Genomic DNA, 23891 nt, shown 5'->3' with positions numbered 1-23891 from the left:
AGTATTTCTACGTTTTCTACAATGAGCACAAGTCACTTCAGTTACTGGGGAGAGAAACCTCAACAGATGCTATATTTTAAAGTTATGTAAAAAGAGTAAGTGAGAAAGAGAAAGAGGCAGAGGGACATCAGCTGTGCCGCAGGACAGGCATAGGAGCTCGCATGGAGGCGCCACACACAGAGCATGAGGGCTTCTCTACAAGCAGGGGGACCCGATCACAGACTCTCCACAAGGTCCACGGTCACCAGCGCTCCAGATCTCCCTCCCCCCTGCACACGCACACAGTCATGGGAGCACCAGGTGTCTGGCAAAGATCACAGGCTGTGTGTGTGCAGACCCGTAGATGCCCGTCTGTCAGGAAGCCTTTACTAAGGACCTTCTTGGCAGCAGGCAGGTGCTGTGCTGAGCCTGTGGACAGAGGGATGGAGAGGACCCTGGCCTCAGGGAGCAGTTCGCCCGGCAGAAACCTGCAGGGCAGTGGGCTGAAGGCTGTTAGGGGTGAAGGGGAGCTACGGCCCCCAGGAACCTGGCAATCCTGGAGAGGACAGGAGGAGGATGGATGACAGTGATGTCCAGGACCCGGCCCAGGAGACCCTGAGTCACTCGGCAGCAGTGCACGTAGAAGCGGTGGGGCTGGGAGGGTTACTTGGCAGGGGTGGCGCTCGGGGGCACCTGTGGCAGCTCTGGGCCCGCAGCATGAGGATCGGTCACCCCAGGGGCTTCTTGCGGGCAGGGTCCTGAGTCACAGACAGGGCCGTGGAGCCTTGCCCTCGTTCCCAGCTGTACCTGTGGCGACGCAGGTGGGCGGGGCTCAGACAAGGCTGGGATCCCAGGGAAAGGTGGGCAGTCCCACAGTTGGGGGTAAATCCTCCCCGGGTACTCACGCGGTCCCAGCTGGCACCAGGAGGCTGTCATCGGGGGTCAGGCTCAGGCGCTGTCCTTCCATCGTCACCACTGAGGAGCCCTCCTAGGAAAGAGGAATAGGAGAAACAAATGGAGGCTGTCAGGCCGCGGCACCTGTCCGAGCGTCCCTGAGTCAGCCTTGGCAAGGAGGCCCGGGAGCCGGTCCGGGCTGTGGACACCCCAGGAGCAGCTTGGTCCTCACGGGCAGGCAGGAGGCTGTGCCCCCCCCGCCCCACCCCCGGGCCCACTTGCCAACTGCCACAGCCACACGTCAACGTCCTGTCTCGGGCCTTCGCTGCTGCCTTGTCCACAGACCATCACCTGCGGGGAAGTGACACGGAGCTTTCCGGCACATCCTGCCCCACGTGGGAGATGGCCTTGAACCTGGCCCCGAGACACCAGGCCTGCGCGGGGCGGGGATGGGGCCCGCAACACAGCCTCATTTCCAAGTGCGGAGCAGAGAGCGGGCCTTGGAGAGGAAGGCTGCCCAGGCCACAGGGCCCCCTGGCCACCTGCTGTTGGGGATCACACGTGCCTGCCCTCCACATCCACCTACATTTCTGGCCCCTCGGATGCACGACACAGCTACTGCTGACCCATGTGGAGGCACGCCTACCAGGGGCACACGAGGCACGTGTGTGTACATGGCACAGTGCAGATGCACGTAGCACACACGCATGAACTCCCCAGAGGATGCCCACCTCCCTTCCTCGTGAGAGGTTAGGAGTCTGGCCTAAGGAGGAGGAGGAGGGAGGTGGGAGGGGATGAATGAGAGCGAGAGGGAGGCCGAGCACCTCTGACCTGCATCAGCCGGAACCCACAGCTGCTGTGCAGGCCACGCTCCCAGCAGCCCAGAGTGGGTGGGACTCAGTAGATGTTGGCTGGAGTGAACTGAAGCAGGGAGAAGGAGGGGTGTGAAAGAATGGGGTGGGAGGGGCGTGGTGGGGCGCGCCGGCTCTCACATCCCTGTGTAAGCTCAGGGCTCAGCTGGCTGGGCCTTTTAGGGCAGGTTTGCATCCAGTGATCATCCCTCCACGGGGGTATCTAATTCAAACTCCAAGGGGATGTACCAGTGGCAAACGGTAAAGCACAAGTGAACGTGAGCCTCCTGTCAGGTCTCCTCGTTGCCACACTTGCCCTCCTGATCCAGTCCTCACTCAGGCTACAGTGATCTTTCTGAAACACCACTGTAGCCTGGTCAGCCCCCTGCTCCCCGCTTCAGCACTTGGGTGAAGCTCTCTTGCTCCCAGGATTCGTCCTTGCACGTTGCCCAGCCCAGGAGAGCTGCTAGCATGTGGGCACTGCCTGCTACTTTGGCCATCTACCAATTGTATCTGCTGCCCCCACTCCCCTGTCCTGGTTCCCCAACATCAGCTGTTTGCAATGTCAGCCTGTTTCAAGCCTCCATGCCTTTGCTCAGGCTTCTCCTTCACCTGGAATGGGCTCTCCATCTCCCTTTCTTCCTTTTGCAAACTCCTACAATAGCTTTAAAACTCAGCCTATATATCACCTCCTCCAGGAAGTCGTCCCTGACTTCCCTCACAGCTTGGTTCTTCCTTTATCCTCCTATGGCTTCCTGTAGCTTCTCTACCAAAGAATGTATCACATGATCGTGGCAATTGTTGATTAACTTCTCCATTTACTAGACCATACACTCTCTGAGACAGTGACTCTATCTTATTTTCCTACTAAAGCCTGAAACATAATAGGCACTCAATAAATGTTGAATGGAAGGAGGCAAGCCTTGTTTGGGTCTCTCTCTGTGCAACTCTCCACCCAACCCTCACCCCCAAATATCTCTTTCCCTTCTGGCTGCCAAGGCTATGATTGGCCAAAGGCCCAGGAAATCCTGGCAGGGAGATGACCCCAGACCCCAGGAATCTCTCAGTGGATGCGGCAACCCCCTACTCCGAAGGCAAAGAAAGATTGCTGGGGACCACATAACCTCCACTCACAGCAAAGCCATCATTCTCAGAGTCAGGGAGGAAACAAGAAGACCTATGCTTGTGTCCACAACTTCCAAGACTGGCATGTGAGTGTGTGAGTGTGTGTGTGTGTGTGTGTGTGTGTGTGTGTGTGTCCATGTGTAATTAGTTCCCATCTCCTGGGGCTGCTGGGCAGATGCCCTGGGTGGCCCAGGGCTGTGTTACCTGGGTCTCATAGGTGTCTCCAAACAGGCTGAGGGGTATGCCAGCGTGCAGCTCCTTGCGGTGGCCAGCCAACCAGGCCTCCAGCGACATGGGCTCCATGACGGACCGTGTGCTCAGGGGGAATGGCGGTTCCTTGAGCAGCTGGTCTGCACCCACAGCACAGCTGTGGTCAGCGTCCTCTGGCCCCACCGGCCCCGCCCCAGAGGGCCCAGTTCCCAGGGGTCCCAGCTCCCAATGGCTGGAATGGGCTCTGGCTCCAGCTCAAGGACCAAGCAGCCATGGGGGGTACTATTTGGTGCCATCCTCTTGTGCCTGGGGTACAGGGCAGAGCACTCAAAGGGAGACTCCCTGCTTACCCAGAGCCAAGACCCGCCCTCCTCCGGAAAAGGAGGGAGGGGGAAGGGGAGAAAGATGGTTCCTAGTCGCCTTACCGGGGTTGGGTTTTCCTGTTCTGTGCTGCTCAGAGCTAAGGAACCTGCAGGCACAAAGGGGGAAGAGTAGTGGCTAGTGAGACGCGCGCGCGCGCACACACACACACACACACACACACACACACACTCATACACTCCGGGGTGCAGGAGCCCACACACACTCATGGTGCCCTCACACAATTTGTTGTATATCCACCATCCTTTCCCTCCCCTCCCCAGGGGGCTTTCCACCCTGGGGAGGGGCAGACTTTCTCCCTAAATCCTGGACTTGATAGCTCCAGGCTGGCAGGTACTGCCGAGGAGCACTGCTGGGCTGGGTCTGCTCTCCCCAGCCAGAGCATGGGGCCTCAGGAGAGCGAGGGGCAGGGGCTGGGCTGGGGGGCTCACTCCTGGATGATGGGGGCCAACTGTGTGCCGAGATCCTCGCAGTAGAACCACTTCTCAAACAGGACGTCAGTGGTGTCGCCTACGTAGTACCTGCCAGAACAAAAAGTGGGCACCCAGCTCCCCACCTGGACGTCCTCAGGGCAGCCTCCCTCGGGCCTGGCTCTGCTTGTGATTGGCCGGGCCCAGGCTGGCCCTACAGAGCTGACGGCCTGCTTCATCCTGTTAGCGCAACCTAGTGGCCGATGTACGCTCACCCACACTCGGCTCTCCCAGGAGCCCCCGTGTGGCCCCAACGTGGGTGGGCTATTACCGACCCCGTTCCCATAGCTCTTACTGGTTCCCCAAACTTGACCATTTACAAAGTAGATAGAACTCCGAGGTTCAGGGAGAAGCTGGGTAACTTGGCAGGGATTACACAGCCTCTAAGTGGCAGAAGCAGGGCAGACTGGAGACAGTCTTAGAAACACAGCATTAGTGACAAATGCTTTTCCAAAAGGGGAAGCTGAGGCTGAGCCTGATCCGGGCCCTAGTGTGCTGGCACTCTAGGTCAGAGCACACGGAACCTTAAGGAACCAACGTGCTGAAGACGTCCCCCAGATGAGGGGGTCCTTCTTCTGGGGTCATGGATGGCTCTGAGAACTGGAGCAAAGCGCTGGGCCTCTTCTCTGGAGGAAGGTCCATACGCCTGTACACATAGCCTCTAGTAGACTCCCTGAGGCCCACCCAGGCCCGCAGCCCGGCCTGGCGTGCGGCTCCACTGGCCTGAGGAGCGCGGGGCAGACCAGGGCTGGGCCTCAGGGCCCTGTGTATGCAGCACATCTACTGACTGAATGCCTAATCCCCAAGCTTAGCTCCCAGTGCCGGGCCAGCTCTGCTCTTCGGCTCCTCCTGAAAAAGAGAAGTGGTCCTGCTTATGGGCGATGGTTTGTAGACACACAGTGCATCCACCCTGCCTGACACCCTAAGTTCTATCCTGGGATGGAGCTGGCCACTGGAAAGCCTCATAACTGGACCTCGATGCCCTCCAGGAACTGCCTTCAGAGTGGCATTTTAATGTTGAGCCCCTGGCTTTTATTAAAGGTCAAAAGCAGCCAGATGAAATCTGTTATTGAATTTGCTGTAAAAGTGTTACTGAAGACGCCGTCCTCTCCATCACTGAAGACTCCCCATATAAAGCCCCATGTCAACAATTTATTTTCGAATTTAAGGCCAGGCAGCTATTTCTACAACAGACTATTCTGCAGTAGATTAGTATGCAGTCATTAACATGGCGTTTTTTGCAAAGCATTTAATAGCATGAGAGATACTCATGAGTTTTTTTATGTAAAAAAAAACCCAAAACTCAAACCCATGCTTGCAATAAGACTGCAATGTTGTAAGGTGTAGATATGCACAGAAAAAAGATGAGATGGACGTCTAAGTGCTTTGTTAGCTTTGATTGACGGGATGACTTTTTTCTGCTTGTTTTCTCTTTATTTTGTTTTATTGAGATATCATTCACATGCTATCAAATTTACCTTTTACCTGACAAGTCATTTTAATTTTGTTCATTTTGCTTTCTTGTACTTTTCCAGATTTCAAGATTGATCATGTATGACTTTGGTAATTAGAAAAAAAGGGAAGAATTTTTAAAATGTCCATTATAACACAAGATGTGGACATTTTTAAAATGTCCATTATAACAAAGTTTTCTGATTTCAGTAACTTGCTGGGAAATTTTAATTTTCTTAGTTAAAAAATATAAAAAATAGCTTAGCTTTTGGAAAAATCTGGGTCCCCCTGAACCACAGGCTGAGTCCTCCTTTCAGAGGATAATAATCGGGTGACTGAATGGAACACGATGGGAACTCTGTTCTAGAAATCTGCTATAGAAACAGAGCACCCATCTCTGCACCCATATTCGTCCCCTCCTTGGTGTTTACTCACACTCCCATCTAGGCTATCCCGGCCCTAACTTCATATTTCTCTATAATGCCAGCTCGGCCACTTCCTAGCAAACTCAACTTCCCCGGGCCCAGTTTCTTCATCTGTGAAGTACATAACGGTACCCACCGGATAGGATCGGTACCCACCGGATAGGATCATTGTGAGGGTTAAAGGAATAAATACACATAAAGCGGTGCCCAGCACACAGTAAGTGTTATTCAAATGTCAGGGCTGGGTGTGGAATGAGCTGGGGTAGAGAAACAAGAAGAGGGGCGCACTGGCAGAGACTCAGCTCTGGGGTGGGAGGCACTGTTCCGGGCTGCCCTGGGCCAGGTGGGTTTGACTTTGGCATCCATCCCCCTGCCCTTCCCCAGCAGACCTCAGTGCAGAAAGCACAGGTTCTGGGTCTTCCCTGGCAGTCCAGTGGTTAAGACTCCACGCTTCCACTGCAGGGGGCGTGGGTTCAATCCCTGGTCGGGGAACTAAGATCCCACATGTTCTGGGCCCAGCCAGAAGGTGTCAGGCTGATGGGCTCCCAGGCGGTCACAGAGAACACCCCGCCTCCCCAGCATCATCAGACCCACCCTACCACCTACCCCAATCCCTCCCCATCAGCCAGCAAATGCAGGATCTCCATTGCCACCAACCCTCTCGGCGGCTGAGTGGCTTTCTTGGGTCTATCTAGGATTCCGCTGCTTCCCCCACATCTCTGCGCCAGACCCCCAGACCAGGCCCATTTACCTGAGTGCATCTAGCTCCGTTTTCAGCCGCCTCCGCTCAATCACCAGCCCCACTGTGTTGGCAAACCTCTGTGGAGAGTGGGGGACCCCAGCGGGCAGGAGGAAGATCTGCAGGGGTGGGGACAAGGTGCCAGCCCCCCACGGAGGCCTCAGTGCTGCAGCGTCCCAGGCCTCCCCAGCTGACCACAGTCCAGCCCAGCCCCCTCTCTTCCAAGCCTCCACCCGGGAACTAGAGGAGATGTCAGGCTGTGCTGAGATGGACAGCCTTGAGGAGGAAGTGCCTGAGGACGGGGCCGAGGCAGGCTGGGCAGGTAGGAGGGCAGGAAGAGGCTGGGAGCACAAGACCACCACAAAAGCCAGGAGAGTGGACATGCTGGGGTCCTGTCCTGGGGCCCAGCCTTACCTCTCCCTGCCGAATGACCACATCCCGGCGTCTCCCTTGCTCCAGGACTTGGAGAAGCATGTCGCCTTCCAGCTGGTAAAACACCTGTGGCAAAGGACAGCAGACAGGCTTGGACCCTCCCCAGTCCCTCTTCCAGGTCTTTGGCCTGAGTTCTGACCAGGAAACCTGAGGAACTTCCTGAAGGCCTCAGGGTTCATGAGCACCTTGGTCACTCTCGCATGAGGCCCCAGCCTCCCCTGACACAGGCCACAGATAAAAGGGCTGGGGACACATGAGGATCATACCTTGACATTAAAGTGATGACCAAAGTACCCAGGACGTAACAGTTGGTGTCTGGCTTGAGGGCAGGAGGCTGGCTGAGATGCTTAGCGGACAATTCAGGGACCCATCAGCCAGGTAAGGAGAACTACCCATTCACTGCATCCTAGGGGCTGGGCGAGCACTTTCCTATACGGACAGGCTGTGTTTTATTGTGCTGCGCTTTATTGCGCTTCCCAGATACTGCGTTTCTTTTTTTAATTGAAGGTTTGTGGCAACCCTGCATTGAGCAAATCTATTGGTGCCATTTTCCCAACAGTATTATTTCTAAGTTAAGGTATGTATACTGTTTTTAGACATAATGCTATTGCACACTTAATAGACTACAGTATAGTGTAAACATAACTTTTACATGTAGTGGGAAACCAAAAAATTCATGTGACTCACTTTATTGCAATATTTGCTCTCTTTCAGTGGTCTGGAACCGAACCTGCAATATCTCTTAGGTATGCCTGTACATTATCAGAAATCTTTGTGACAACCTCCAAAAATATTATGAGCCCCATTCTGCAGAAAAGAAAAAAGGGAAACTGAGGCTCAGAGAGTGAAGCAACTTGCCTAAGGTCACACAGTTAGTCCTGGAGCAGCAGTTTGGACCTGAGTCTGAGTGTAGCTCTGGAGCCAGTGCTAGCTCCTCTGGCCACAGTGATGCCCTGGAATGGGGCTATGCTGGTCCAAATCCCTCTGGGGGTCGACTGGACACATAAATGGCCATGTAAATGGTGGACTTGATGCTGGAAGCTGGGATGAGTTGGGGGCTCTGGGGATGGAAGCACTCGCCCCCTGCTGTCTCCCTGGGGCGGGGAGCGGGTGCCGCAGGGCTCCTACCACATTTTCTTATTCCATCCTAAGTCCCTAATTAACGTGTTTACTGAGATTACCCATGGCACTGGGAGGAGGAGGAGGAAGACACATTTTCTCTTTACCAGTCACACATTGCACGGGTGTTAAGAGCCCCAGCCAATAGTGGAAGGGGTGTTATTAGTAATAATTATTACTATCGTGTAAGGAGTTAGAGGAGATAGAGGTTCTTGTCCCAGAGTCTACTAAAAGAAATCAAATGAGCTCAGGGAAACTAGAGAAATGTGGCTTTACAGTCTGACATGAGGACAAGCTGACACAACCCCTCTGAAGGGCAATGTGGCAAAGGGCAGGAAGAGCCTTCACAGCTCACACCCCTGTGAGGGTTTCTTGGGATGCAGGACCTTCCACGCTGAAACCGTCAAAGTCCAGGGAAAACCAGGACAGTTGGCCACCTTACAGCTTGTACTAGTCATTCCATCTCTAGGAAAGTGGCTGCAGTGAATCAGAAATGCAGCTGGCTCGGAACTTCCCTGGCGGTCCAGTGGTTAAGACTTTGCCTTCCAATGCAGGGAGTGCGGGGGTTCGATCCCTGGTCGGGGAGCTAAGATCCCACATGGCTTGCGGCCAAAAAACCAAAACATAAAAACAGAAGCAATATTGTAACAAATTCAATAAAGACTTTAAAAAAAATGGTCCACATAAAAAAAAAAAATCTTAAGAAATGCACGTGCCTCATGGCCGACGTACATGGCTGTTTTATCACAGCACATGGTAATTAAAGGCATAGCATCCAGTGTCACCTGGCCCTCAGCTCGGCCAGGTCACCGTGTACTTTTGGCCAATTCAGTTAGCCTTTCTGTGCCTCGTTTCCTCATTTATAAAATGACAGTATCTACTCAGAATGTTGCTGTGAAGTGTGCCCAGGATGCTGTACACAAAGGTACCCAGCACTTAGTTATTAATATTAGCTATTACTAGCTATTAATATTAGTGATGGAAGGGATAGCAAAAATAATGCTAATAATAGCAGTAGGAGAAATGGCACTATTTTATGATAGAGACAAAGTAGAGAACATTATGCAGCCATTAAAAACGATGTCTCTGAATAACTGTTAATAAAACGGGAAAATACTAAAGTTATCATATGAAAGCAAGATTCAGAGCTACACCCAGCAGGTTTCTAATTATGTAGCCATACATGCATAATCCAGGCGGTGTTCACCATGGCATCCCTGAGTGGTGGGATTATGAATGAGGTATACATTTACGTTTGTCTTTCCTATATTCTGCACGTTTTCTACAATAAACAATATTTACTTTTATTATTAAAAATAATTCATGCAAGTTATTTAAAACAAATAAGAAAAAACTTATCAGGCTCTTCTAGGGAGCAATTCTGCAAACTCCCCCCAAACCCTCCTCAGCTGGGAGGAAGCCCCTATGTGTCTGTAGATGCGGGAGGTGTCCTTCCATGGTTATGGGGAGAGGAGGAAAGACCTAGAGAATTCTAGGGAGGGGGCCATACCCCTTAGGCCCCACAAATATCAGGGAAAGCTGGAGTGGGCGGCAGGGCTGGAGTGATGGTCTGGGCCAAAGTCAAGCCCTTTCTGGGCAGGCTACAAGGTGTTAGTGGCCATTCAACAACTTAGAAAGAAATCTTAGAAAGTGGAATTTTAGAGGCCTGTCCTGTGATGAGGGACAGGCCTAGCCTGGAGCAGAGGTGCAGATCCTGAACAGCAGAAAATCCCAAACAGCCACGGGCAATCCAAAAGGAATGATGCTCTGTTTGGAAGTAAATGATGTTTGGGGCCTGTGGCTAACTAGAAGATGAACTGTACTGGCTGTTGAATCGAATCTGGCCTCCGCAGCCTGGAAAGGCCTTACAGGCAGGCGAGGGCAGAGAGGGGCTGAGGGTGCAGAGAACCCATGTGTATTAAGCACCTAAACCCTGTGCCAGGCTCTGTGCACATACCCTACCCACACTGCAACCTTCCACCAGCCAGGGGCCGGTGTCCCCCGTGAGCTGCGAGGAAACGGTCTCAGAGAGGTGATGTGATGGGCCCTGCCAAATCACATGGTTGGTAAGAGGCAGACTCCAGGTCCAGCTGACTCCCAGCCCAGGCTCCCTCGCACCTGTGTGCCCCAAGGGAAGGAGTCAGGTAACTGGAGTGTGTGTGGTGGGTAGAGCCCGGGCACCTGAAAGGCTGCTGCAGAGGCCTCAGTTCAGCCAGGAGGAGAATTTGGCTCAGTGACTCCCTTCCCTCACCAGGGAGGAGCCTGGCCCCTGGACTCTCCTCAGATTCAAGGACAGGCAGGGACAGACAGGACGTTGACCCTCAGCCCTGTGGCTGCCAGGGCCTGTGGCTGGCACTCTCCCCCGCCGCAGGTAGGACCAAGCCATCACAGATTGATGGGAATTCCCAAATTCCTCCCAACCACCTGAGGGTCCCTCCAGAGTGGGGACACCTGCTCAAGCCAGCCCTCCTCACCCGCCAGCGACCCAGCTGAGCCAGGGTTTGGTTTGGGCCCCTAAGTGGATACCATCCACTTGGGGAGACCTTGAGGTGGGGCTGGGACAGAGGTGGTAGGGGGCAAGAAGGGGAGGAAGGAGGGAGGGAGACGGGAGAGGTGGGCACTGAGACCTGGGCTCACAGGGTGGAAGCCTCTGGAAGACAAGATGGGGGTCCTGAGGCTGACTGAGGCAGGCAGGAAAGACCCTGTGACTGGCCTCATCTCCCCCACTGGGGCCACTCCCAATCCAATCCCATCTTCTCTCTGTAGTTTCGATTTTCCTGCTGACTTTTTCCAGAGGAAAATGGCCTCCAGTGAGGTGTGTTGTGAGAAGTGGGTGGCGGGAGAGGGGCGGGGCCTAGGACGGGAAGAGGCGAGGGGTTGGCTGGCCCGGGGTCCTCCCCGCTCTGCCCTCACCCACGCCTTAGGTGCTCGGCAAATGCTTGTTAAGCGAGTGATTCTCCCATGTTCCCTCCAGTCCCCGGCTGCGGCTGAGACACCAGTGGTGGGGGGTGGAGGCTGGTGACCAAGCTGAACCCCGGACCTTGAACCCCAGCATCAGGCCCCCCATACTGAACCTTTGCCACCAGAGATTCTGATAGCTGGGAACCCATCTGTGTCTCTCAAGGGGGCCCATCTTTTTTTTTTGAGTTTACTTTTGTTTGTTTACTTTGGGGTTGATAGCACAGAAATACAGTTCAAAATTCAAGGTACAGAAGGGTATTTAGTACAAATTCCCCCTCCCACCTGCCCACCCCTCCATCAAATCGCTCCTAGCAACTGATGTGGCTTGTGCCCTCTAGATAAGGAGCGGGCCTCCCAGCCCTCTAGATAAGGAGGGGGTCTCACTCTGGAGGCCAATCTTGCATTACTCAGGTTTGGGGGTGAGGGGCCAGGGCATCCTCCCCCGGAGCATGGACGGCCTCTGTGCCTGGGGGCTGATGCCTAACAGCTGGAACCTCTCACACCCGCAGAGGCTTGACTCTTTCCCGGGAGTTGTCAAGGGTGTCACTGGATGCCCACAACTTCGGGGCAGCAGTTTTACCCTGTGGTTTCAGTTGTGCCCCCTTCACCCATCAGTCATCTGACCACCCGCCTCTCTCATCCACAGGCTCTGACCCTGGCAGGGGAAGTGTCCCCTCCCCCCGGGCTGGGTCGGTGCGGGGTTGGGGGGGAGGGGGGCAGTCTGCGGCCTACCTCCTCACCCTCCTCGATGTGGTAGTCCTTCCTGGTGTTGGGACCCCCGACGAACATGATTTTGAGCTGCTTCTGGTGCCTGCAGTGGATGAGAGGGGAGAGGTCCTGAACCAGCTCGTGGTTGTACAACCAGAAACTAACACAACCTTGTAAAGCGATTATGCTCCAATAAAGATATGAAAAAAAAATCCCACCTCATGGGGCTACTGGAGAATTAAATGAGAGGATGTGAAAACACTTGGCAGTCTCGGGCTTGTCAAGGTGTTAGTGATTGGAGCTGTGTGGTTTGAGGAGCCGCCCTGCTGGAGATGTTCAGCGGACCCAGCAAACTCAGGACTGTGAACCCGGAGCTGGGGCGCACACGAGGCAGGGCCACCCAGGTGAATGAGGGGGAAGGAGGTGAAGGGTCCACAGGGGAGGGCCTCAGAGGTCTGCCGGAGGAAGACAGTCAGCCCTGTTGGGTGCTGGGGCAGAGGTGGCCAGGGAGGGCCTGGTGGGGGTCTGTGAGCGCCCAGCTGCAAAGCGGGGCCTGGGAAGAGCACCAAGTGGAGATCCCCCCGCAGGAGCTGACCCTCTGACTTCGCCCTCTGCCTGCCCCTTCCTGAACGGAGTGTGCGTGTACGACTGGGCTGTCCCCAGGCCTCCGTTCTACAATTGATTCTGGGGTATCCTCCCCATCCCCCAATTTCAGTGGGGGTTGGAGCGCTGTTTCTCAGCCCTGGGGGACAGGGCTGCCGTCTGGCATCGGCATCTCTTTAGTCTCCGTCACCCAGCCATCCTCAGACGTCAAGGCAGCACGCAGTCACCAGAAAGAGGAACAGACGAAGGTGGTGAAACCCGGAACAGCCCGTCCTCACCCTTCCCTGAACATCACGAGAATGGCATCCCCCTTTCTGCAATCTTCTGGGTTGACGAACTCCGAGCTGGAGGTTGAGGGGTGCAGATGGAGGAGAAGGGGGTGAGGACAGAGGGCAGGAGGGTGGGGGCGTGCGTGGGACTCACAGGAGCTGGTTGCAGACCGGGGGCAGGAAGGAGGCGCGGTTCTCCTGCACCCAAGCCTTCACTCTCACGGGGCTCTCCATGGTCCCCCAGGAGCCGCGCTCCAGAGCCGTGTGTTCCGCGCCGTCGGAGGTGCGCGCCTCTGCCCGACCGCCTATTGGCCGCCTGGTTAATCAGCATCCCGAGGGTCAAAGGGCGGGGCAACCGCCCGTGACGCGCTGTGGCCCCTCTCGGACTTTGGTCTGGAGCCCCCGCGCGCTCCGCGCCGCCTGGCCCAGCCTCGCAGCACAGTCTGGGCGCCCCGCCCACCCGCGCCGGAGTAGGGCGCCCGATCCGGGCGTAAGTCACAGGATCGAGAAACTTCCTGGTCCCTTGTCCCCAGACTTTCCGCCTGGGCCCCAGAGAAACCCCAAAGAAATCCTATAAGGGGGAGAAGGCGGGTTTGTAAACCAGAGCGCCTGAATACACGGGTGCTGGCACTGGGTTGGGGCCTCAGTTTCCTCATCTGAAAACTGGGAATGTCTACACAGCCATCTCGGGGTTGCATAGCGGCCACCATAGGTCCCGATTGATGTTAGTCCCCTATCCTTTCACGAGGACAGAGGTCGGGCCAGGGTCCGCAGATTTCTTGGGGGCTGCTTGCTCGGCTCTACCTGTGGCTGGGTCGGGAGAGGACAGGAGGAGCAGCGGGGGGCGCAATGCTGGGAGCCCCGGACGCAAGACAGGTACTCGCTGCGCCGGGCTGGAGGGCGCCGTCCACTCACCTACGTTCGCAGGTGGCGGATAGAGCACCGACAAGGTGCCTGGCACTGTTCTCAGCTCCTTTCGTGTCTTGGGGGCATATTCAAGTCACACCACAATTTATGAGTTTTACAGATGAAGAACCGGGCACTCGGACCTCAGGAATCTGGGATCCGGGGTGCGGAGGGCGGACAAACCTAATGGGCTAACGATTCCAGCCTGGGGTGAGAGACGCTAACCGGGACCCTCGGGGCGCAGGGAGACCCGATGCTTGCCTGTGTGGGTGCGGAGGAGGGGGAAGGACGATTGGACACCTGCTTTCTTCCCGACTCAGAATTCTTAGGAAGATTGCGCCTGTGTGTTGGAGGAGGGAGGTGAGGGTGGGGGAGAAGGAACATAGCTCAGACACCAGCATCCAGACTGTAGAGCTTAAGAAACTCGAAACCCCTCCGACTCCTGTCCCCCATCCCATCTTGGCCACTCCCTGCTGCCTGGGGTGGGCGGGTTTTCTCAGCACCCTCAGACACAGGGGCTCCTTGTGCAAATCAAAACCCAGTCAGACGAATTACTTTTATTAAGTAAAAACTGTATTTGAAGATAATACTTGCAGTTTGAACTAAAGATATTTTTTCATAGAAAAAAATCTGGAAGTGCCAAAATTTTGGCAAGTCATCTTTGAGTTATGATTTCTTCATATTTCTGCTTATCTGTATTTTCTAAATTTTCTGTAATAAATATATATTTTTTTGAAAAAATAAATTTTTTAGCTTGGAAAACAAAAACAAAAAAACCCCAGTCTGATAGCAAACAAGACTCCTGCCCTCCCCTGCTGGGATCCTCCTGTTTCCTCTCCACATACCCCTCCCCTCCCCCCCTTCTCCCTCCTTTTTCTTTTTAGGTATTTATTTAGTTTTTTTTTTTTTTTCCTGAGCAATTTCTTTCTAGAATCTTGTTTGGCACCAAAATAACTCAAACCATATCCTTTGTCTTTCTCATCTACAAGTAATCAGAGGAGATGATTGGATGTTTGTTAAATGGATGGATGGGTGGGTGGGTGGATAAAGGCATGAATGAATTCCCACTACAAGGAAAAAAAACCTCCATGATTTCAGCCCAACAGATGTTCTGATATGTAGTTCAAAGAAAAGAATGACAGTTACCCTGCATTTTACTTTTTATTTTTTTAAACTTTTTATTTTATATTGGAGTATAGTTGATTAACAATGTTGTGTTAGTTTCAGGTGTACAGCAAAGCGATTCAGCTACACATATACATGTATCTCTTCTTTTTTAAATTCTTTTCCCGTTTAGGTTGTTGCATAATATTGAGTAGAGTTCCCTGTGCTATACAGTAGGTCCTTGTTGATTATCCATTTTATTTTTATTTTTTTAAATTAATTTTTATTGGAGTATAGTTGCTTTACAATGTTGTGTTAGTTTCTGCTGTATAGCAAAGTGAATCAGTTATACGTATACATATATCCACTCTTCTTTAGATTTCCTTCCCATTTAGGTCACCACAAATCATTGAGTAGGGTTCCCTGTGCTAAACAATAGGTTCTCATTAGTTATCTGTTTTATACATAATAGTGTGTATATGTCAATCCCAATCTCCCAATTTGTCCCACCCCTCCACCTTCCCCCCTTGATAACCATAAGTTTGTTCTCTACATCTGTGGCTCTATTTCTCCTTTGCCAATAAGTTCATCTGTACCACTTTTCTAGATTCCACAAATGCAATATTATACGATCTTTGTTTTTCTCTTTCTGACTTATTTCACTCTGTATGACAATGTCTAGGTCCATCCACGTCTCTGCAAATGGCACTACTTCGTTCCTTTTTATGGCTAATATTCCATTGTATACATGTACCACATTTTCTTTATCCGTTCCTCTGTCGATGGACATTTAGGTGGCTTCCATGTCCTGGTATTGTAATCAGTGCTGCAATGAACATCAGGTGCATGTATCTTTTCGAATTATGGTTTTCTCCAGATCTCTGCCTAGGTGTGGGATTACTGGGGCATATGGTAGCTCTATTTTTAGTTTTTTAAGGAACCTCCCTACTGTTCTCCACAGTGGCTGTACCAATTTACATTCCCACCAACAGTGTAGGAAGGTTCCCTTTTCTCCACACCCTCTCCAGTGTTTATTGTTTGTAGATTTTTTTTTTTTTTTTTTTTTTTTGCGGTACGCGGGCCTTTCACTGTTGTGGCCTCTCCCGTTGCGGAGCACAGGCTCCAGACGCACAGGCTCAGCGGCCATGGCTCACGGGCCCAGCCGCTCCGCGGCATGTGGGATCCTCCTGGACCGGGGCACAAACCCGTGTCCCCTGCATCGGCAGGCGGACTCTCAACCACTGCGCCACCAGGGAAGCCCAGCCCTGTAGATTTTTTGATGATGGCCATTCTGACCAGTGTGAGGTGGTACCTCATTGCAGTTTTGATTTGCATTTCTCTAATAATTAGAGATGTTGAGCATCTTTTCATGTGTTTGTTGGCCATCTGTATGTCTTCTTTGGAGAAATGTCTATTTAGATCTTCCCCCCACTTTTTGATTGGGTTATTTGGTTATCCATTTAAAATATAGCAGTGTGTACATGTCAATCCCAAACTCCCTAACTATCCCTGCCCCCCACCCTTCCACCCTGCTAACCATCTCCAAAATTTACAAACAGCTCAGGCAGCTTAAGATCATCAAAACAAACAACCCAATCCAAAAATGGGCAGAAGACCTAAATAGACATTTCTCCAAAGAAGACATACAGATGGCCAAGAGACATATGAAAAGATGCTGGGCACCATCTGACTCCAGTGTTCAGAAAGTCAACAATTCGAATTCTCTCTGGGTGTGCTGGCATTGTTTAGTCACAGCCACCTGGACTCCTTCCAGTTATTGACCCATGGGCTCCTTCTAGTTTCTGGCTCTTACCAGCTCACAGCAGCCAGCTCTCCTCTCTGCACACAGGAGCTCACGTGCAACGTGGAGCAAGAAGCAGTCGCTGCCCGAGGACCAAAGCTCATCAGAGCCTGTCCTGGTTGCTGGTGCCTGGCTCTGCTCTCCCCTGGATGGTGGTTGCCTGCCCAGGTCACTAAAGCCAGTAGATACTTCCAGGCTTCGCTGAGTCTGGCTGCTAACAGTCTGATCTCTTCAATCCGTCAACGGACAGAACTAGTTTCTCCAGCCGATCCCTATCCCAGCTCACCTTGGTCTGTCTCTGTCTGCCTCTCTGTCCCGCTTTCCCTCCCTTTCATATAATTAAGCAAATGTTTAAGAACAAACATGAATAAAAGGGCTAGGTCATGAACTGTACTGGTTATTTGGAAATCTGGGTTCTGGCCCTGCTATCTCTTTATCTTGTATTATTGACAAGTCTGTTTTAAATTTTCTAGACATACGGTTGGTTTGAGGGGTTTTTTTTGTTTTGATTTTTGTTCAGCTATCATTTTCTTTTGTTTATGGTTTCTAATTTTATTGCATTGTGGTGAGTGAAGATGGTCTGTGTATTATTTTTCAGTGGGGATGTGTTAAGATTTCCTTTGCAGCTTAGTCTATGGTCAATTTTTGTGAATGTGTATTCTCTGCTTGGAATGTAGTTCTAAAGGTTTCTGTTAGCCTAACCTGCTGTGTTACATAAATTATCTCTTTTCTAGTTTATCAAGGTGCTCATGGGTGCAAATAACAGAGGCCCCAGTTAAACAATGGCTTAACCCAGAGAAAGTTAAAGACTTATATAACTGGATACGCAGAGGAAGAATGAGCTTGTGAACTAGTGGTGTCATAATAGACCCTGGTTCTTTCTGTTCCTCAGATCTGCTAACTGCAGCATCAGCTTCATCCCAAGGCTGATTCCCTGAGGGGTCAAGAGATGGAAACTATCCATAGCTTTTCTTTTAGATGAGGGGTTCTCAACCTTGGCACCACTGACATTTTGGGTGGATAATTTTTGTAGGGGGCTGTCCTTTGCATTGTAGGATGTTTAGCACATTCATGGCTTCTCCCCACTAGACGCCAGTATCTCTCCCCGAGTTGGGACAACCAAAAATGTCTCCAGACATTGCCAAATGTCCCTGGGGGGCAAAATTGCCCCCAAGTGAGAACCAGGTGTGTTTACTGGCAGTACAAGTTTCACATGCCCCAACCTGAACCAATTACTGGAGTGAAGGGAGAGATATTCTGATTGATTTATTCAAATTAAGATTTGTGCTTGAAACTGGAGGCAGAGTTGGCTTCCCTCAAAGTCTGTGGCCATCGGGGTGGGGTGGGATATTCACATAAAACTCTGGCTCATGACTGGGAGGTGGGAAATGATGCTTGGAAGGTAGTGAACCATGTCTACTACACCTGACTTTTGACTAAGTTTTCTTTGACCCATTCCCCCCTCTACCTTCTAGTCCTATGTGTCTAGTGGTTATTATTTATTTATTTATTTTGCGGTACGCGGGCCTCTCACTGTTGTGGCCTCTCCCGTTGTGGAGCACAGGCTCCGGACGCGCAGGCTCAGCGGCCATGGCTCACGGGCCCAGCTGCTCCGCGGCATGTGGGATCTTCCCGGACCGGGTCACGAACCCGTGTCCCCTGCATTGGCAGGCGGACTCTCAACCACTGCGCCACCAGGGAAGCCTTATATATATATATTTTTAATTTATTTTTAATTTTATTTATTTTTGCCTGTGCTGGGTCTTCGTTGCTGTGCCTGGGCTCTCTCTAGCTGTGGTGAGCAAGGGCTACTCTTCGTTGCGATGCGCGGGCTTCTCATTGTGGTGGCTTCTCTTGTTGCGGAGCATGGGCTGTAGGTGCACAGGCTTCAGTAGTTGCAGCACATGGGCACAGTAGTTGTGGCACAAGGGCCCTAGAGCCCATGGGCTCAATAGTTGTTGCTCGCAGGCTCTAGAGAGCAGGCTCAGTAGTTGTGGTGCACGGGCTTAGTTGCTCTGTGGCATGTGGGATCTCCCCTGACCAGGGATTGAACCCATGTCCCCTGCATTGGCAGGTGCATTCTTAACCACTGCACCACCAGGAAAGTCCTAGTGGTTATTTTTTAAATACATACATGTCTGTAAACTTGTAATTTCTAATGTGTACTGTTAATAAGCATCTGTATCGACCCCTAGAACAAGTCAAGGACAAAAGAATCTGGGCAAGATTTAACTTCCTGCTGGAACTCCCTACTGGCAACTTCTATGTTGATATTGTTTAGATTATTATTTTAAAGTTTTATACAGGCAAGAGTTAGATGTTTTTATATGTTTTTCTAATGTATTAACCAATTATTAAGCTACTGTCTCTCAGCTCCAAACTCACTTTCTATACTCTGCATTATAATGCAGGGGCTGGGATTCTGCAAACTCCATTTATGCTTTGCCAGCTGGTTCTGTTACCCCTGCAAAGTGGAGGTAATAGAGGGAGACTGCAGGGATGGAGGAAGGAGAGGGGACTTGCTCTTTCCTGATTGCTTCCTGTCTCCTGGCTGCCTGTGGCTTCTGGGCTCATCACCTTGGCTTCTTCCCCTGGCAGTTTCTAAATCCAATTTGCAATTTTTCCAGTTCTCGCAGAATCAGCTTTAAAGTGACCCCATCAGGGTTACCAGTTCCAGAAGCTGGCATGCCCTGTCAGAGGTCTGAGTTTCAATTCTGCAGAAGTCATCCTCCACTTTCCAAGGTTTAGTAATTCACCTTCTTCTTTGGTTCCCTAAGCCCTAGCGGGTATAACTGCTTCTTACAGTTGCTACTTCTGTGATACTGCAGATTTTTTTTGACTTTTCAGTTACTAGTTAACAACTTTAAACCTAGTTAACAGTTCTCTGTATTACATTCTCTTTGTTAAACAACTGGCATGATTTCTGTCTCCTGACTAATATACTTTTATAAGCTTAATTCTCTGTATTAAAAGATTTCTTTATGGTTGTGATTTGCAACTCAGGGAGGGTTAGGTTCTAAAATCGGGGCATCAAATAATAAAACGGATTGACCCTCCAATATACTACTTCTCTAACGTGATCATAGTTGGCTGTTGGCCCTGGGATGGAGCCAGTAACTGCAGCTAAGACCCCACTGGACAGGGCAGGGCAGGGCAGCTGAGGAGAACGCCCTGCAACTGCATGCTGGTCACTGTCAGCTTTTCAGGGCTCTCTGCAAATAGAGCAGAAAGTTTATGTCTCCCTGTCACCTCACAGGTGGAAAGTCCTCAGGGAGACATTCACAGGCCAGCTCTGCTATGAGCTTTCAGTTTGGCTTATATGTCTGCTACATTTCCATTTTTTTCTGGCTCCAGGGCCAGTGAGCTTTCCCCCCTCCCTTCCCTCCCTCCTTCCTCCCGGGGAGATAATATTCTTTAGCTTGCTGGTCTTCTTTTCCCTCTTTGCCAGGGGCCATGAACGCTACTTCCCTTCAAATCACTCTGTGTTAGACACTTCCACTGCCCTCTTACCGCAACCCCCAACATCCTGTGGCATCCCCCTCATTCTTCCTAGCATGGATCTCAAATGCCTTGGACAGGAGTGGACATATGTGGGCTCTTATGAGTCCAGGGCTGTGTGGACAGTGGCTAAGCTTGGCATTTCTTGTAGCCCAGGTGTCATGGCGGAATTCATACCTGCTACCTACAGATGAGGAAACTGAGAAATATCAGCCACTCCTACAACTTAATTTAAAAAATGATCAAAAAAAAAAGATCAAAACCCAAAAAACAAAAAAAACAAAACAACAAAATGATGGGTGAAAGATCTGAACAAACATTTCACAAAGATTCACAAATAGCCAACAAGCACGTCAAAAAATGCTCAACACCGTTAGTCATCAGGGATATATAAGTTAAACCTACAAGGAGATACTATTATACACCCAGTAGAATGCCTAAAATTAAAAAGACTGCGAACACCAAGTGTTGACAAGGATGCAGAGCAACTGGAATGATCATTGCATTGCTGGTGGGAGTATAAAATGGCAAAACTACTTTGGAAATAAGGGTCTGGCAGTTTCTTACAAAACTAAACATAGAACTTCATCAAAATTAAAAACTTTTGTGCATCAAAGGACACTGTCAAGAGACTGAAAAGGCAACCCACAAAATGGGTCAAATATTTGTAAATAATATATCTAGTAAGGGATTAGTATTCAGAATATACAAAGAACTCATAAAATTCAACAACAAAAAAACAAGCAACTTAATTAAAATTGGGCAAAAGATTTTGAATAGACATTTACCCAAAGAAGATACACGAACGGTCAATAAGCACATGAAAAGATGCTCAACATCACTAATTATTAAGAAAATGAAGATAAAAACCACAATGAGATAGTACTTCACACCTGTTAGGATGACTATTACTAAAAAGAACCCCAAACAAACAGAAAATAAGTGTTGGTAAAGATGTGGACAAATTGGAATCCTTGTGCATTACTGGTGAGAGTGTAGAACAGTGCAGCTGTTGTGAAACGCAGTATGATGGTTCCTCAAAAAATTAAACAGAATCACCATATGATGTGGCAATCCACTTTTGGGTATATATCCAAGAGAAGTGAAAGCACGACCTTGAACAGATATTTGTGCACCCATCTTCATAGCAGCATAATTCACAATAGCCAAAAGACGGAAGCAACCTAAGTGTCTATTGACTGATGAATGGATAAAAAAATGTGGTGTATACATACAATAGAAAAGGAATGAAATTTTGACACATGCTGCAACATGGTTAAACCTTGAAAACATTATGCTACCTGAAATAAGCCAGACACAAAAGGATAAATGCTGGATGATTCCACTTATATGAGGTACCTAGAATACTCAAACTTGTAGAGACAGAAAGTAGAATAAAGGTTACCAGTGGCTGAGGGAAGGGGGATGGAGAGTTTATTGTTTAATTGGTACTGATTTTCAGTTTGGGATGATGAAAAAGTTCTAGAGATGGATAGTGGTAACAGTTGCACAACAATATAAATGTACTTAATGCCACTGAATTGTACACTTTTTCTTTGGCTGCACTACCCAGCAGTCCCACTCCTGTATTTACTGAAAACAAATTAAAACAAAAGGACTTGTACAAGAGTGCTCCTAGCAGCTTTGTTTATAATAGCTCCAAACAGGAAATAACCCAAGATGTCCATTAATAGGAGAACGGCTAAGCAACTGTGGTGTATACATGTAAAGAAATATTATTGAAGCCACTCAGTCAGTTGTTGGCTAAACAGAGATATGAACAAAGGTTGTTTTACTCCAGTTCCTTATCTTTCTTCAACCACACAGGGTGAGTTTTCCTACTCACTCCAAAATTTTGACCTAAGGACAGCCCTGAACGTTACTGAAACTCCAGAGTTCCATAGGTGCCTCTGCTAAGACTCTTCCTTCCTCCTCTCAAAGGGAAGACCCCATCATTATCTGTGCTTAGTCTCTAAGACCTGTCATCCTGTACCCCATCTTCTCAGCAGGAGGGCTTTGGGCATTTATTTGGGTGCCCCAGCATACCTGGATCCCAGTTTCCATCTCTCTAGGGGTCGTAGTTCTATCTGGTCTTTCCCATATTTCAAGTTAGAACACTTTGGCCACCATCACGTGGGGTCTCTGTGAGCCCTGATTAGTGCCTCTCTTGAGGGTGACCCCTCATGGGTCTCTTTCTCCAAGGCAAACTGAGCACTGTACTCTGGAAGGGCATGGACTCCTGAATCTTACCATCTGTATTTGAAAACTGGCCCTACCACTTACTTAGGTAACCCCCCTGTGCCTCAGTTTCCTCATCTGTAAAAGAAAATACTACTACTACTTACTTCATAGGGTTGGCATGAGGATTAAATTAGTTAATAAGGTGTAAAGGTCTTAGAACAGTGCCGGGCACATGGTAAGTGCTGTGTAAGTGCGTTATTTTTTACCCACCTACCCCCATGTTCTCCATATTCTTTTAAAGATTTTGTTCTCATATGACAAGTGAAAGGAATAATTAGGATCCAGCCAGGATCCAGTCAGGAGGTGGAAACCACACCAGTACTTTGAACAGGGAAAATTCAACACGAAGAACTGTTAACAACCAGTTAACGGGGACTACCTACTAAGAGGGGTCAACGGGACTCTAAGGGACACAGGAATAACGGATAAAGGGAGCAGCCACTACCTCCAGACATGACACAGAAAACCCACGGAAGGATAAACTCGCTCCCTGCCACAGCTGAGGCTCAGAACTCACGGGTGGGGGCGTGGCGGGAGAAGTTTGCTGAGGAGCTGCAGGCTGGGGCTGGCGAGCAGGAAACGGTGATGGCCGAGCCTGACCGGAAGCCGCCCGCCGGCAGCTGTGCAGTAGAAGCCGGAAGCAAAGCCCCGGCAAGAGGGAGAGAAGGCCCTTCAGTGTTCTGCGGACGCGTCCCCCTGACGCGGCGCGAGCGTGGTGCTGGCTGGCACGATCGCAGGGCAGGGCAGAGACGGTGTACTTGCAGCTGAAGAAGCACCAAGTTCACAACAGGCGCACACCCCGTCAACGTCCTCATAATTAAACGACGTTTAACTGGGAGTGGTTCCTGTTTATGTTTCATGTGCTGATAGCGGTACGAAGGGGGCTGTGGTTAGGGCAGTCCCGTGCTCCCGGCGGTCCGCTGTAGTCACTAGTCGTGCCCGTTGAGCCCGTATTATTACAGCCACCCACCCCTACGCCCCTCTCTCTCAGAAATGTCCCTGTTGGGAGGATGAAGTGTGTGGTCACGTAGACGATAGTATTCCCACGGATAGTAGCCAGAGACACAATAAATACACACAAACAAACCTGCTTGAAGACAGCCCAGGTGTGGAGAGGCCACGAGATTCAGGGAGAAAACAAGGGCACTGAGGTGAGCGCGGCGGCCTGATTCCCCCTTGAAGCGCTGGCCGGTTTGGAGGTGGCAGAAACTAAGAGGCTGAAAAGCCGAACCAAAAGCAATAGTTCTCAAGGGTAATATGTGATTTTAAAAATGTACATCTGAGTCTGTCTAAAAGAGCTCTTTTAATAAGCATAAAGTAAGTCTGACATGCAAGCGCAGTGTCATTGTTAAAACGGCAGCATCTTTCTTATCGCTACGTAAAGTAATGGCACATTTTACAGGTTATGGCCACTTAGGTTTGATGAAATACAGTCTATTTGTTCCTACGGTATACTTGTTCCCACGTACAGTGTCTCTATAGGAGAGATTCCTAGAAGTGGAACTGCTGGGTCAAAGGTCATATATTTGATAGATTCTACTAAACTGACTTAAAAACAAACAAACAAACAAAAACCCTGAACAGTGTCCATTTCCTCACACTCTCCTCAACACTGAATGTTACCAATCTTTAAGACTTTTTCTCCTCTGACAGGCTCTCACCATGTCCTCATTTCAGCTTCAGTCCAGAGTGAAGGGAATCTGTGATTCCCAAAGTAGCATCA

At 50.4% G+C, this 23891-nt stretch overlaps 1 protein-coding gene across 3 annotated transcripts; it reads right to left on the bottom strand.

Moving 5' to 3' along the window:
* Positions 1 to 45: 45 nt before the first annotated feature.
* Positions 46 to 13050, bottom strand: HAAO (3-hydroxyanthranilate 3,4-dioxygenase). 3 transcript variants are annotated; one of them, XR_007470872.1, is made up of 10 exons: positions 12773 to 13048; positions 11771 to 11849; positions 6941 to 7024; positions 6539 to 6645; positions 3872 to 3961; positions 3485 to 3528; positions 3054 to 3199; positions 885 to 1224; positions 527 to 786; positions 46 to 408 (listed from the first exon to the last, which is right to left on the bottom strand). XR_007470872.1 is itself a non-coding variant. In XM_049696001.1 (10 exons), the coding sequence occupies exons 1-10, from the start codon at positions 12850 to 12852 to the stop codon at positions 708 to 710; spliced, it is 861 nt and encodes a 286-aa protein (XP_049551958.1). In that variant the 5' UTR covers positions 12853 to 13050; the 3' UTR covers positions 46 to 707. The 3 variants fall into 3 exon arrangements, 1 of the variants encoding a protein (XP_049551958.1); XR_007470873.1 differs by having other exon boundaries at positions 673 to 786; XM_049696001.1 differs by having other exon boundaries at positions 46 to 786; positions 885 to 967; positions 1156 to 1224; positions 12773 to 13050.
* Positions 13051 to 23891: the final 10841 nt, after the last annotated feature.

This window comes from Orcinus orca, chromosome 13 (genome assembly GCF_937001465.1).
Source record: "Orcinus orca chromosome 13, mOrcOrc1.1, whole genome shotgun sequence".
In the NCBI taxonomy this organism is placed as follows: domain Eukaryota; kingdom Metazoa; phylum Chordata; class Mammalia; order Artiodactyla; family Delphinidae; genus Orcinus; species Orcinus orca.
The sequence above is the reverse complement of the archived record's forward strand: the minus strand, read 5'-3'. Positions and strand labels throughout refer to the sequence as shown.

Coding starts and splice junctions, on each gene's coding strand:
- HAAO (XM_049696001.1), bottom strand. CDS start 12,852: ATGGAGAGCCCCGTGAGAGTGAAGGCTTGGGTGCAGGAGAACCGCGCC. Junction 11,850..12,772: donor CCGGTCTGCAACCAGCTCCT/GTGAGTCCCACG, acceptor CATCCACTGCAG/GCACCAGAAGCAGCTCAAAA. Junction 787..884: donor CTGGTGCCAGCTGGGACCGC/GTGAGTACCCGG, acceptor GCGTCGCCACAG/GTACAGCTGGGAACGAGGGC.